The sequence below is a fragment of the Bombus pyrosoma genome, linkage group LG4, assembly GCF_014825855.1.
Source record: "Bombus pyrosoma isolate SC7728 linkage group LG4, ASM1482585v1, whole genome shotgun sequence".
NCBI classification, from domain to species: Eukaryota; Metazoa; Arthropoda; class Insecta; order Hymenoptera; family Apidae; genus Bombus; species Bombus pyrosoma.
In genome coordinates, this window is record NC_057773.1 from 10,127,162 (window position 1) to 10,143,179 (window position 16,018).

Sequence of the window (16,018 nt, forward strand, 5' to 3'; positions counted from 1 at the left end):
AAACCAGATATCACGCGTGGTTTTTTATTCGAAATTTTTTCATCAAATTTTTTGATAACATTTTTAATATATATTATATGTAATATTGGACGTTTGGAAAATTGGGAAATATTTCATGTGCGGATGCGCAGAGATTAAGGGTGATAAAGGATACACTGTATCTTTGCAAGTAAATTTTATAGTAACATGTATAAATATCTAACAACAAATGTACGTAATGTGTGTAACAACACATATTGTTGTTAATATGTATATATAAATATGTATTATATTATAATATATTATAATATATATTACAACAACAATGTAACAAAAATGTTACAATAACAATGTAATATATAATAACAACAGTGTAGTGGAAGTAGAGAAGTAGAGAAGTAGAGAAGAGAAGTGAAAACTCAAGATAGATGATTGGATATTAAGTAAAGTTCGTACTGGAAGGAAATGAAAGCGGAAGTGGTCTTTTAAACTAGAGAAAAGAATCCAGACAGGGAGAAAGGAAATGGGAATAAAGTAGAACAATCAATTTGAAGGATTTTTAGAAGCTCAAGTTTTCCTTCATTGCTACAATAGTTCTACGATGGTTTACCACTGTAAAAAAGCGAACAGTTAAACTATACATGAGATTATTATAAAACAAAATATAGACGAGGCTGTTAGTTGATTGCCTCATTTGATGATCGTTAGAGAAATTCGCATATCTACTTGGCGATCTGCTGGTAATTTCGACACGCTTGTTCGTTCGATGAATCATTACAGAGAGAAATCGGCGAGATGAGGAGCACCAGCGACCCATTAAGATCGGGAACGTGTAGATGACCGGAGAACGATGTTAATGCGGCGTTAACGACTCGCTAAGCCGAACACATGACCCTGGTATTCGTTTATGGCTATTGGAAATTGTTCCACGGACACCAGGAATGTCGATTATTACCGATAATGACGTTACTCTCCCTCTCGCTCATATCTCAAGTTGAATCAAATATTCTTTACACGTAGAACTGATGTTACGTAATTAGTTGAAGTGAAAGTTATAAAAAAATTACAAAAAGTTTGGAATCGCTATATGTTGTGTATAAAATTCAAAATTTTAAGGAAAGGGCAGCTTAGAATTGTGTTATCGTAGAAAATTTTTTGATAAATTATTGATCGGTTTTTAAATTAATAATTAAATTAACAGATGATTCAATATATGTGAGTACAATTGAAAACAAGGATCCGCGTCAGATACTTTGGATTCCAGTAGGCGTAACGTTGCTAAATACGTATTAATTAAAGCGTCTGGTTATTATCAAACTAACGTCCGGCTAAACCTAGTACTGGAGATCATAGTGCTTGTAAAATCATTCTGTGTCTGGCTCTTGGAGCACGATGCACAAAGCGGAGAAGTACGCGTAGGGTAGCCGAATGGCATACTCTAGGTGTTATCTTGCCTCAATTGCAACGAGTTGTTACAGACTGTCCTGGTGCTATTCAGATCCTAAGTTAGCCAACTACAGTGCCTTTCAAACCTCAGACAATCGGTGTGCGAGTTATTTTACCTTATGCCTGTGAGTTAATAGAATACACAAGGCAAGAATTTGGATTCGTGTGTCGCGTTGAGAACAGGCAACTATCACATGGCCTATATTGCGGTTCGAATTGTGTGGGACACGTGTTGTATAAAGGGATTGGAACCGGTTTCGGAATTCAATCTTGCTCGTGACTTTACGACCTTAGAACCGATCGTTGTAACGCGCAATTTACACTGGCTTACTGATTTTATGTGCACTTTCAGATTTGTTTCAAACTTTATCAATGTAACGATGATAATTGAATCTCAGAACAGTGCTAACGAAATTTTGCAACGTTTCGCGTAACAGATCTAAACAACGGATGAAACAACGCGCATTCAGTGAATTCTTGCAGTAGTAAAACGCGAGGAGAGCGCGACACGAGGCCATTATGAGTAGTACAAATTAGGTATTGTAATCGTGTTGAGCCAGATATAAAGGATTGGAAAATTATATCAACGAGGAGAATATGGAAGTTCGTAAAAGCTTGAAACGATTGGAACGAGGGAAAAAGTAATATTAATATAAAAGAAATAAAGAAGTCTGATGCATTAAAACGGTCGAAGAAGATGTAAGTCCAAGGAAAACGGAAGAAATAATCCTTTCAACGAGTTGCTCACTGATTTTTCTACGAAGCTAAAGCAATTCTTGCACCGTTTCGAACGTCTGGCTATAAAGGACTTATCTACTTGCTGTGGCATCCGGTCGTGACTTTTAGTGCGCCGCCTCATCGGCAAAACGATCCAATGTCTATTATCGTTTTCCGGTCTGACGACATATTACCCACGCGGAATATCTCGTCGGCAATGTTACGTTGCGTGGCTTTCCGTGAAACTAGTTACGTCGTATGAATCACAACGGCGTCGGAATTTATGAAGCTTTCTGTCTGGATGTTACTTCGATTACTTACGACCCGGAGAAAAAGATCAGCGAGAACGGAAACCAACGGGTAATGAATTCTCCGTGCACGAGTTAATGCGCTCACGTTCGAGACGCAATCGCGGTCATTATATTCGAATTATGCCGGTATCGAGCAATTTCTTTCTACTCGAAGCTCGCTGTATATTATATGAATGCAAACACATCAAAATACGTTATGTATCTGTAACAGATTTAATGCAGATGCTTTTGAAAATGTTACAAAATAAATATAACAATGAATTTATCGGCGCGTTAAAACGTTGGCCAATATTTTAACTTGACCGTGCAACTGTTGCATATAAATGTTAATGTGCAGTAACCCGAAACCTACACGTCAATGATTATTCGTATGACCGTCGAAGCCATTACGGTCTTCCTACGCTCTCCAGGAAAGCTGTGAAACTGAAAGAAAAATTTTTTAAACAAAGAGGAACTTACAATAAGAAGAATGAACAGTTGGCTTGAAGAATTAATGAACTGGTTGGCTTGTCGGGGATAATTTGTGGTTTAATCACGTAACCATCGTTAAACGTTGGCGGAGAAGAAAACTCAAATCGCCAGGCCTGTGGCTGTTTTCATTTCCGAGGTAGACATATTCCGTTTATTTTTTAATATCCGTTCCATTAGCGTATCCTTTGAAGTGGCGATTGTGCCGCGAGCAATGAATAAGTGAAAACGACTGACAGAGAAATGGCTGGCGACGAATAAAGGTAGCGACGAGCAGAGATTCGACCAACAATAAAAAGTGAATAATAGTGAAATACTAAAAACCTACTATTCCTTGTTTAGTACAGCAATGGGCGAGATAACTGTTGTTAAAGTATGAAAAGAACAACGAAGTTCATAAAAGAAAGAGATATATAAAGAATGAGGTTGTTGTAAGGTAATCGTGTAGATATTGCGGAAATCTTATCAGATCTGCTGGTCGCTGAAAATTTAAAGGTGACAACGAATACAATAGAATAAACGAGATATAAACGAGACACGAAGATGACGAGACACCAAATTTTCAATTCTCTCGTACATCTTGTGACTACTTCTAATCATACTTTTAATTTAAAAACACTATGCATTTTGCTCCATGCAGAATAAAATCCACCACGTGATAATGTTATTAAGGATAATGGTTCTCTTAACGAGGAGCGATACAAAATGATGGTTCTCATAACGAGGAACGCTACAAGACGATAGTTGCCGAAATGGCGAACTTTATTCCCCAATAAAGAGAACATTTACCGGTTTCCTAGGTAAGTATGCCTGTTTCGATGCACTTTGTGTAGAGCTAACTTATACAACGTATTAAGGAAGAGCGAAAAGGAATTCGCGTGAGATACGGAGTAGAAATTACGCTAGTTGAGATGAAAACGGACCGGCTTCAAGCGGTGTGGAGACTTTTAAAAATAGGCTTTAACGCTGTTTAAAAGTAGCGAGATCGGCATTGTTCCCGCTGCAAAGCGGAAGCTTTACGTAGCGCTATCCTTGGGTACTCCCATGACACGCGATAAAACCTTTGACGCAACATTTATATTGCCATTTTCGTATACGCTGGAATCTGATAGCAATTCGTAGCATTTGGCCCATACGTTTTATATTTTCATTTCTAAAACAACGAAGTTTACTTCATTTATTTTGGAGGAAATAGAGAATCGCGCGCTTTACGCGAAACACGTTGCATCAGTCGTAGAAAATTCAACGCTGGATGGAAAATTAATATCCTACGTTGAACGCGAACGTCCACTGCATTAATTTTAAAAATTCATGGGCCGGTAGTCGTCCGTATTTTCAAAATAGCGATCTGTCGTATGAACGATCCAAGTATTTCAGGATACGAGGGGGTAGACTCTTTAGAGATTTGGACCAGGGAGCGGGTTTAATTAAAGTTTTTAATTAAATCTCGATTTTTTTGCCTGAAACTTCATTGTCGTTGTTGATATTCTTGATAGCATCGATTTTGTCACACGTTAAGTTTTTTTCCTCTTTTATATAAAATATGTGAGGATGAAGTTTTCGAAATGTAACACCGAAGAATAGCGAAAGAAAGAATGTGTTGGGGACTGTTTTTGAAGGCGAGAAATGTGGTTTTTCTTACGAGCACGAGTGGTCGACCAAAAGGCTGCCACTGTAGAGGTTCAAGTGCGAGTACTTAGGGAGCCTCCACATTTATGAACAAGTTTATAGACTCGCTCGAAGTTTAAAATACCTGTCTGGCGGGTCGTGGTTGCTCCAGGCGACTTCGTTGAGCGACTATCTCTCCTATAAATATCGAATAGTCAACAAGAACGTAGATGCTGTGTATAATTGCTTATTACGCTAATTTGTACTTACAAACTACGTAGCAGACTCGATGGATCTTATATTCCGATATTATATTTAGTATCTCTCCTAAATTTATAATAGAATCATTAGAATTATTGAGCTTTTGTTTTTGAAAATAATATTAAATTTCTATTATTCATCAATTATATTATCACAATTATTATCGTGCAGTTGCTCCGCTATCTTTCCAAATCACATTAAAATGAATTGCACATGAATAAGGGAACGTGAATTGAATACTTTCCTTCTCCATTCATCGCGAAATTCTATTAAAAGCGCCGAGTAATACTTGGTGCAGTCATTCCCCGAAGTCTCTTACATTTGATATATTTTTCTCAAGGTACGGATCCACTCAGTCGTCTCTTAATTCGGACCAGCTAATTAACCCGCAGGGCTTAGGGTCAGGGGATAAACTTCCGGTTAATTTGCCTTTAACCGCTGCCCCTGGTAATTACATCATCGACGACAGGTTCAGGTCACCTTGGAGGGTAGAAACGACGCAGGGATAGTTAAGGGGGGCGGCAATTAAATGGTATGAGCATCGATCTCCCCAGTCACCAAGGATTGGTTAGTCACGTTTTTTGGCAAGACGACTTGATAGGAAGAATATTCAATTTTTCATTTTTCATCTGCCAGAGTAACGGGTTTTCACGCGAGGATGAAAATGCAATGCACTTGTATTACATGGCCGAATTATTTATTCTCTGACAGAGAGCGGTTCACGAAAACGTTCGAGTACTTAGCACAGAAAATTTTTGTTAATCTGAAGGCCACAGGTCAAAGATACGGTAAGTACATTCTGTCTCCTATGAAAGTACAATTTTAAACTCCAATATGTTGTTGAACCAATTTAATATGCTGCAGTTTGAAGCATATAGAGCGAGACATTTTTGCAGAAGCCAAAAATGAACAAAGTAGAATGATTTTTTAAAAGCTTTTAGGTTAATGATAAATTTAATAAAATTAAAAAATGGAAACTTTATGGATTTAGAGCTAAAAAGGTTCGAAAGGAATAACATATTATATGCGTAGATATTTCTGTTATCAATATTGGGAAAGCAGTCGAAGAAATAAAATCGTATAAAAAGAAAAAGTAAAGCTTTCAAGGTAAAGTATTGAAAGGGAATAGAAGAAGAAGTTAAAAATCTGAAAACTTCCGTACGGCCATCCGATCAATAACAAAAGGAAAAGACCTTAATCTCCTTAACAAATCGCGTCATGCGTGCGCCGTTGGTATCGACAAATGTTCACCCGTGTTTCGTCGGAGCTTCGTTTTCCATTCGTTGACCTTCTAACTTTCTCTTTGAACCGAATAAAACCATCAGAAAGCAGGATGCTGTGGGAAATTCAACGTCTCGAAGGTTACGCTAAACCCGAAGAATTTACGAGGTTTTAGGTGGAAAATAGAAGCTGAGATAGTCTTTCCTTCTACGAGGTTGAATTTTACTTGTCTGATCAATTCCAGTTTATTCTACTGCGCTTTACATCTTCTCGCCCTTGTTGTATATATGAATACAAAACAATTGAAATCAGATCAACGATCGTAAATTCCTTTCAAAATAAGTGAATACATTCGAGGTTTAGCGAATTTATGTTTGACTGTGGTACAAAAACGAAAGAAGCATCATATAGTCTGGAAAAACTCAGACACTATGCTTGGTCACTGGCTATCGGTTATATTCCCTTCTCTTTCCCAGTAACGTCGGTACAACTTGCAAAATCGACAGTCGTATTTTACCAAGCGAACCACAAGAATATCGAAACTTTCAAGTTTCCAACGTTTCTCGGACGTTGCACCCGCTTCTTTTTTCCTCCCTTCTTTCTTTCCGACGAACAGCGTCGTTGATTTTCTACTACGAAGAAAATTCGCACTGCGTCAAAAGCTCGCGGCCAGTTTGATCGAACAGGAATGAAGGCTGAGCGATAAATCCGTGCTCGATATTATTCGTAGAGTAACAGGTGACTCGTGATTGGTTGATACCAGACGCGCTACGCATTTCGACGCCGAGCTAGTTCAATTTTTAGAAACATGACAGACTCGAATACGCAGTTAATTCTGGACTTTTAATATGGTGCCCCATCGGTTCGTTGTCAAGAAATCTGTCTAAAACCCGGAAGAATATAGGAAATTGCGGCGGAGTATTTCACAGAAATATTTTCATGAAGAAATGTTTGTCAAACAAAAATGCACCAATAGCAAACATTGTCCGTTTTTTAGGGAATACATTAACTAATCTTTACGTAATTATGAATTCGAAGGTTCTTAGAATAGAGCTCGTTAGGAATTTTTGAAAATGGCACTTTAGAATTTTTATCCAAAATACGTTATACATGGGTTAAATACGAGAAATTGCTTGAAAATAATTTCGAAAATATACGAGGCGATTATAATTAGCATGAAATGAGTGTCTATCACCCTCAGTGTCAGTCGCTTGTTATTCTATGGTTAAAATTACATGCCAGTTTCACAAAGGAAGATTCATTAAAATGTCGATGTACAATCTTTTTCACTGAATTTCCTCGAGCGTTAATCGGCTACAATCGACTATTCAGTCTGTTCCGGTCTAGTCGTTGCGTGGATGAGAATCACTTCCCATTCTTTGTTTGAAAGTAAGAATAGCCTCAGTTGAAAACCGATACGAATCATAACAAACTGTCTTTGCAGTAGATTATTATCTAAACGATAACGGTTATGCACAATGCTTGCTACAGTATTATAATAGGAACATTTTTAATTTGCAAGTAAAATCATCCGCATAGCGAGTGCCATGTAACTTTAAAATTAACAAACTTTGCAAGTAATTTCTGAGTTTTATTATGCGATACCATAGCAAAATAATTATTTTCTCTTTTTGCTACAAACAGACAAAGAGAGAAATATGTGCGTTGTGTCGTACCGTGTTGTATCTTGTTGCGTCATGCTCTTATATTTTTAAATTGTTTCAATATACCTAATTACACCGTTCAATGTCTCAAACCGGTCATTCAGAAATACCGCGATAAAAATCCCTAAAACACCGTTAAATTCAATCAAGAATGAGACGTATTTGAAGTAACAATCTGCCCGTAATGCTCAGTTTCAGCAAGATGAAACGTAGTTGGTTGAAAGAGAGGAGAACGTTCACTTCGAAGCGGACGAACCGGCGAGAAATACTGGAAGCAGATAACAATGACTCGCGGCCGTTGCAGACGCACATGGAACCGTGTATCCTTTCCGTGGATGTGTCCAGCCCTTGTTGGCTCTCCTTTCAACTCCCTTAACGAGGTGGCGAGTGCCAGTTTGTCCTTTGATGTCGTCAATTCTGCAGACCAACCCCCGACCACTAGAGCAACCTCGTTCAATCAGAGTAATTGTGCGTTAAATCTCTTCGCCTGCCGTGAAATCAATATCACACCATCTGAGAACTTTCTACTCTACTTTTCCAATGTTATATCAATGTCTCTGTGACGTCTGTCTTTCAACTTTTCATGGTGTTACTGGTTGTTTTCAATCCTGGTTCCCTTTCAGGTATCTTCATCCTGGCCCTTTAAAATTTTCATTTTAGTACTGTATGTTATTAGTATGTTATTAATTGTTGATGATACTTATCTGTTATTCTTGTTACGCTTCTTCTAAGCGTTGGAATTCTTTTCTCTGCGCGTTCGTACTGCTATTTCCATCGTCGAAATTTTCTTCTATTACTCCCTACATCTACGGCTGTGTAGCGGTACTCGGCAACAATGTATATCGCCGAAGCGAAGTGCCTAATGAGCCATCAATATCCCAACGGTCCTTCCGCCGAATGTTCGAGAAGAAGGTGTGCGTGGTAACGGTCGCGGACGCCTGACAAACGCGTGGACAGTGGGGATATTGAGGGGTGACAAAAAGAAAAGAATCGAATCCGATCGGTAGTTAAGTTTGAACCTGTTGAAGTGGTCACCACTTCTAAGAAAACTCTACATCTGGCCTTTTTAATTTTCTCAAGCACCGAAGCCATCGACAGCGTATAGACAAAAGACTGGGACGAGGGCAGGCCATAAACAGTAGACAGGCGACGTTGGCTTCGGGGTTTTCAGTTATAGGGTAACACTGCTAGCGTGCGGATCTGGACCAGCTTAAAACAGAACCAGGAAACGATAAGGTCGAGTTGTAACCGCGCAACGAGACGCGATCAAAAGAAGACGCTTGTTAATAAATATATTGTTGACCTAAACATTCAATTCAAGTTTCAATACAGTTGTTGCTAAAAGTACTACGATTAAGGTATAAAATTTTTAGCAGAGAAATCACAATGAGAACTATATGAAAATGTCACTTAAATCTTCAAAAATGTGAAAATTCCCTAAAGTATTACAAATCTAGAAAAATGTTACGAAAACTTAAAAATCGGTGATTTTCATTACGCTAGAAGAAAAATTTATTTTCCACAGCCTGAAGACACACGGGTGAATTGGTGCAAAGAGCAAACATCCCCTTCCTTTTGTACTTGATCTGCAAGTTCGCTCTGTTCATCCTTTCTTCGCCTTTCGCTTACCTTCTCCTTGTATACCCAGTGAAATCAACTGACGAAAGAGACGTATCCATTCAGAGCAAGAGTGCACACAAGATGAATTCGAAAATTGTCGATAAAGCGATTCCTCCATGCACGTCGTCGAGTGCCATAGCGGAAATAAATTTTGATAACAAGATGCTAGATGCCAAGATTGTCGAAGTCACAAATCCAAATCGAACTAGTCCGATCGGAATTTGATATCAATGGACTTGAATTTATTGGGGTCTGATTCTTAATATTGATTCTCGTCGACATAAAATCAGATTATCAACCTAGTTTTGGGATATCGTTAGTTACAAATTTCTTGAAAAGATTCGAAAGAAAATTAAATAATTAATTAATCAAAAAGAAAAGAATTGAGAAATCAACATCGACTTTCGGCAAAAATCTTCGCAAGGGAAAAAGAAAGGAAAATAGCGTTTTTGTGATGTCTAAGTTAAGTTTGCTGATAAAAGGAAAGGAAACAAAATCCAAAGAAAAACGATACTATAGTCGTCCGTTCGTTCCCTGTGGTTTGCGTTACGATAAAAGAGCAACATTGCGGTAACGTGAGAAAACCAAAAGCTTTTTTCTTCTAAAATCTCCCCTTTTTTTGGTAAACATGCCACGAATAACAAGTTACAGAAAAGATTGAAACTAAAAATCCTTGTTAAACAAAATGACACTTGTCACAGTATAAAATTCACTGATCTGTTCTCGATACTGTATCTTTCACACCCTTCGTTTAACATCGTACAAACTTATATTAATCTGAAGCTAGAACTGTTGAAATCTAGAAATCGTTGACCGAACTACGGGATTCAGGTGTTGATTTTCGATTAACCAGTATATATAGAGAATTACGAAGCGGAATAGCATCGGCGATAGCACGATTCCGCCGCGACAGGGTCGCAGATGCTGTTCAGAGCGAAGCTTAAATCGCGAAAAGAGCAGCGGCTGCACGAACGTCGTTGACCCGGCTTTGAAATACGATCGCCAAATCCGCTCGGTTTAATCCCAGCCTCAAACCTTTGAGAGTAGCCGTAGGCTCCATTATTTGCAGATTTCGCGGTGGCGCGACTGCTAGCTTCCGGTTGTGAAATGCCTCTGCCTCGAACCAACGAGAGAACAGTCGAAGGTATATTTTTCACGAGGAAACGAAACAGAAGAAAAGTTAATTACCCGACTGTTTCGACATCAAAGAAGCAAAAAAAAATATGTTCTTCATTTAAGCGATGGTTTAACAGAGATTACCAATGTTTGTAAGATTCTACATACGATTATGCTCGTTGTTGACTTGTATCGAACTTTGTAGCATATTTACCGACTAGTAAGAACCATCTCGAAGGACAATTTCACACAAGAGGAAAAATACTAAATGCTTGTGTTTGACTGATTTATTTACACTAAACGCGCGGTTGTTTCGAGGTTGACCTGCTATGCGTTCACGGCGAAGGCTGACTGACAACAGTGAAAGTTTAAAAGCGATGGTTTCGCACTTCCATTCCATTTCGTCCTTAGCGCTTTTTTTTGGAAATGGGCGTGCGAACGTGATCGGGGAACATTGGCAACCGTACGGGATCTTCCCTACAGGCGCTGTCAACTTGTGTGCGGATGAGTTACCGACAAGATAATCGCCCCTGAAAGTAAGGTAACGCTTCCGGTAAAAGTTTAAATGAAAGATAATTAACGTACTTTCCGGGGCGACTGTATATAACTGGAAATAACTTGGAAAATGTACCTGGACTTGTAGCACATCTGTTTAGTATCGAGCGTAAAACGTCTTGCGAAATGAAAGAGAAAGTGAAAGTTAAAAAATATTCCTTTGCAATATACTAGAGCTGCTCAAAGAGGAAATTACATGCGCGCCAGAAACTCAGTTCTCCACGGTTCCAACGGCATATTTATAAGACACTATAGATGCGCATAAGTTACGTAAAATGGTTCACGGTCGAGTTTCTCTTAGAAGAAGATGCGAATATACATGTTCACGGCCGAGAAGGCTCCGTGCGGAAGATTGAAGATTGAGAAGCAACCATGGAGGGTCTTTATTCGTGCAAGGCATCGAGAACAGAGACCTCAAGAGATGCTCTCGAACACGTGACAAGACGTGACGTTGTACCAAGTGCCGCTTTCTTCTGCTTTATCCAACCGTTCATTGTACTACGTTCGTTACCATTTGTCTGTATACAGCGTACGTAACTTCCTCTTCGTATCAGAACCTAATTGTGCGTTTACAATTTGAAAACTTATTTCAAGAAAAGATACTCGTCTCTTGTCAAATGTGAAATGGTCCTATCTAACCCCATTGTCAAAATGTTTCTTATTAATTTATCTTATTCGAGACTTGTCGATAAGTCAACCTAGCAACCTTGTGCCCTTTTTTATTGGAACCCTTCTGTTAGGTCTTTTAAATTTCTTCTTTGGAACTATATTTTCCTCGTAACCCAAAATCTTAAATATTGAAATATTAGAGGCCAGATAAGAAGTTGTATTGTATGTATCACAGATATCGAAATAAGATTAGTACTTGCGGACAGTTCGTTTCAATAAAAATTCCCCCAGTGTTGGAGAATAGCTATAGTAGTATAAGTACATAGCCAGCAGATTTCTCTTTCTTAAATCGATCGATTTGTTGAATCTCCTTCTAACGATATTCGTTTCTCGTAATAATCATCAATTTCACGCGTATTCCTCGAGCTACTTGAAATTAGTTGCGCGAGACTCGATTTTTCGTAATTTTGTGATAACACCGTCACCCAGGCACGACAATCGAATAGACCAGCGAATTCGACTCGTCCGCAGTGCGAAGTGTATCGGTTCTGCTACCGATTACCGGTCACCGTTTACCGGCACGTATTCACATAACCATAAAAACATAAAAACGCCCACGGCCAGGAGCAGATAACGCTTTACGCGAAACAAACGGTTCTACGAGCTTCATCTTGGCGGCAGGTGTGCGCATTTGCATGCATACAACCGTGGCCGTAGCAGGTCGGCGCGGCGTTGTTCGCTTGTTCTCGAGAGCCTTACAAGCGGTTTTGTGGAAAACCGTATCTCCAGGCCTGTCTTTAGCGATACCGAGCTCGAAGTGATGTCGTTTAAAAGAGGCGGATGAAACGATAAAAGACCTCGTAAGCGGAAGAGCTCGAACCCGGTGAATGGAAAACCAACTGTCGAGGGAATCTTCGAGCAGTAACTTCGAATATGACACCGTTTCGTTTCGACAGATTTCTCACGTGAGAAGGTTTTAACCTCGATACCGTTTCCAATGATGTTCGGATGTCGCATTAAGTTAAAGAGAATATGTGTTTATCGTTATCGAAAACAGGTTGGTGATGGCGATTTTGTAAAGTTACTGGAAAGGAGGAATTTTGTAAGAATACTCATAAACCTGCGTGAATAAGAAACCAACTGTCGAACAATAACTCACCGAGCATGGCACTGTTTCGCTTGGAAACATTTTTACATGCTAATCGGATTTAGCTTTGACAACGGATTTATTTTACACCGATAATTGAAAGGTAAAATTTGGATAAGAAAATTATATTTTTATCGTCATCGAAAACAGACTGATGACACGGCAGAGCCGAAGGTATTTCGTGATGTTGGCAAAGTTGAAAGGTGATTAGAATCTATGATACTGAAAGAGGGCTTCTGCAACAGTCATTGTCGACATCGAAAGAAAAGTCACGGCTATTGTGGAACAAGCGTTTGCTGGCTTGTGGCCATGGACCAACTGGTACTTTGTACAGATAATTCGTATGTTAGATTTTCTGGTTGACCGAAGAAGTCCGGAATTGCTTTTTCAACGATTTTCAATTTTAGCGAATCAATTTTCAATTTTATTGCATCTTACGTTTCACGTCTTACTTTTTACATTTCAAAATTCAATTTTTAAAGAAACAAGAAGGAAAACACACAGAATACTAATCAATGGCTACTATTTTGCTACACATAGGAAAATCAGAATGAAATAATTCGACTAGAGTGAAATCGAGTCAATAGCGGACAGGATACGTTGAGTATATCGATCTGGAACTTGATCCATCTGTTTGCTGCACGGGACGGTAGACGATTTAGTAGAAAGAAAAAGAGTAAATCCACTGATCTGATTTTCTGCAGAGACTACATTTACGTGGGATACGTAGCGCGATGAAAACGGCACAGCTGACGGATTACCCGGTAAATACTAAATTTCACCGTGGATTTTCCAAAGATCTACAACGACGGAATGTCCCTTTTATTCGATCTATCACGTTTGATACCCTGATTTATCGATACCTTGATATTTATCAGTGAAACAAAGTCACAGATAACATCTTCTTCCTGGAAAAGACTAGACTCAGAGGATGCAAATCCGATGACATCGTAAACCAAGACTGAATAGATGCATCTGTCGTCCTAATAATTACGTGAAATAGGGCTATATATCTTACAATTCCTTTTTACTGCTATGCTCCAACATGATTTCCACTTTGATTTTTATTACATGAATCGCAATCGAAAAAAAGTTAAAAGTTGAAAAAGAAAGGTTTTTTGAAAAGAGATTGTTCTATAAAATATACCGCAAAACTAATTACCGATAATGTAAATTTTCTAATCGATATGAGTGAAATAACTTGCATGCAACGTTAATAACGACGCCACGACCAAAGCTATTACCTTTGGTCAACTTATTATAACGCCGTGGTGATAAATTTTCCTGAAGGCATCGGCTTACGCTTGGAAACAATTTTCACGTTGCCTTTAATATCTCTTCCTATCCATTCCTCCGGCGTTTTGAATTTTGTCGTCCTTAAGTAACGAGATACAAAGCAATGCCGACGAGTAGGAGGATCAACGTGGCAGTGGATATTAAATTTTACTATGGAAAAATGTATACTATAAATTGAATAAGATAATCCATAATGGTATTATAATAATGGTATAATACTAATTAATTACAAAGAAACATAAGCACACATTACTCTATGGCTTAGAAACTTACAATTTAGAAATCAGAATTCATACACGTATCGATGTAAAAAGATATTTAATCGATGGATCACTCACCCTTCTTCGACGCGTGGAAGGAGTCATCTTTTGGCACGTATTGTATATCGTACTCCAGCGTCGTCTTTGGCAGGATAAGCCTTTCCTTGTTGATCTTGTACACGGCATACTTGAAGGCCAACTCTGTACTGCTATCCTTTTGGTCATGAGTGAATATAGCACCTGGAAATCAATCGACGTTCAATGTGTCAGACACGATCGGTCAGAGCAGAGTGGTTCGTTAAATATCGATTTCGCCACGGTGGGCGGAATTCGCGATCAAGATTCACCTTTCCATGCCAATATACTTAGAAACTGCTGACCCTGCTACTCTTTTCGTACGAAGGACAAGTGCCCTCCTATTATATCGGCAAACCGATCTTTTACGTCTCCTATTAAATCCTACAAAATAATCCTAATTAATTATCAAAATATATCTTTCGTTCCTTTTCCCGACATATACTTTAAAGCATAGCGCAATAATTATTAAATCATACCATTTGTTATAGCGCGATAAAGTGATAAAGGCGGTTTTGGATGGCTCGTCGACACGGGCAATTTGCATCCTGAGAGTCCATCGTACGCCTAACAGCGAATTCTTCGAGTTCTCTTGCGAGCCGAGAGGCGAAGCAAACTCGTTTACTAATTGCTGATCGATGCTTTCAAACTAAGAGAGGTCGCATGTAGGACCATGTCAAGGGCCAGCAACATGTATATAAATGCACGTGTACTGTGCATATTGGTTACAGCTAGGAAGTTTCGTTTAGAAGTCTGGAAGCTAGTACGAAGGATTTAACCCGGCTCTGCATCTGATACCATTCGTACTTTGAGTGAAATTAACGCTGCTTCTTGTCGAGAAGGAAAATGTCTCGTGCTATCCCGGGCTGTAATAAAACTTAGTCGTTGAGGTGTTTCTCTCTTTGCGTACGAAAGTCGATTCTCTTGTTCGTAAACCTGATCAAACGGCGAACAAAGGCATCTCGCCTAAAGCGGCTATGCCCCCATGAAATGAAAACAAGATTTCAAGGAGTACAATCGTGACGAGACATCCCGGAAAGTTTTATTTCTCTATAGTCAACACGCTCGCAGAGAAATCGAACGACTACAGTCAGCCTTCAGCTTTGTCGGTGTCCCTTAGACAAGAAAATCCAATTGAGATTTCCAATTTTCCTTTTCTTAGGAAATAACACGAAAGAACCGTAATCTAGGGAAATTCAAATAGTATATATCGAAAAAACACATCGGGCGTAAAGAAAAACACTATCCTCCATGTCTCTTCATTTCACGAACAATTTCCACTAAATCCACCCTTTTACCGTTACTTCGAACCGCTCGTCCCTTTCGAGTGTTATTTATAGGGTTTCAAGAATCCAGGTCGCTACTATCCATCTCCGTTTCATTCTTTTGCATAATTAATTAGAAGGAACGCGAGCATTAATCGGCAGCCGCGCAAGGACGGTAGGCGAGATACTGTCCTCTTGTCGTTGAAAAATCGCCGCGTCCAGTGCAACGGGGAGTTATCAATTTCCTCAAGGAAGGAAACTCCTCCAGGGGCGTTGCTATCTGCAATCCAGACGTTTACGGTTGCGACAGGCAAGACCAAGGTAATAGAAACGTCGCCGCTTTCGTGTCAACGTGTGGCTTTGCTATCAACGAGCAGCTCATTCATCGCTTTTGGTCGCT

The 16,018-nt window shown here is 39.1% G+C and overlaps 1 protein-coding gene and 1 long non-coding RNA gene across 7 annotated transcripts in view; one reads left to right on the forward strand and one right to left on the reverse strand.

Moving 5' to 3' along the window:
- Window positions 1-16,018, reverse strand: part of LOC122566726 (glutamate receptor ionotropic, kainate 2) — a 112,210-nt gene that overhangs the window by 61,961 nt on the left and 34,231 nt on the right. For all 6 annotated transcript variants that reach the window (XM_043724393.1, XM_043724390.1, XM_043724388.1 and 3 more), the window contains exon 3: window positions 14,357-14,518. In XM_043724393.1, the coding sequence (XP_043580328.1) occupies window positions 14,357-14,518 (162 nt within the window). The remainder of the gene's footprint in view (window positions 1-14,356; window positions 14,519-16,018) is intronic.
- The window catches only part of LOC122566733, a 60,446-nt gene continuing 45,737 nt past the window's right edge, over window positions 1,310-16,018 (forward strand). Inside the window, exon 1 of the long non-coding RNA XR_006316614.1 lies at window positions 1,310-3,721. This is a non-coding gene — a long non-coding RNA (uncharacterized LOC122566733). The remainder of the gene's footprint in view (window positions 3,722-16,018) is intronic.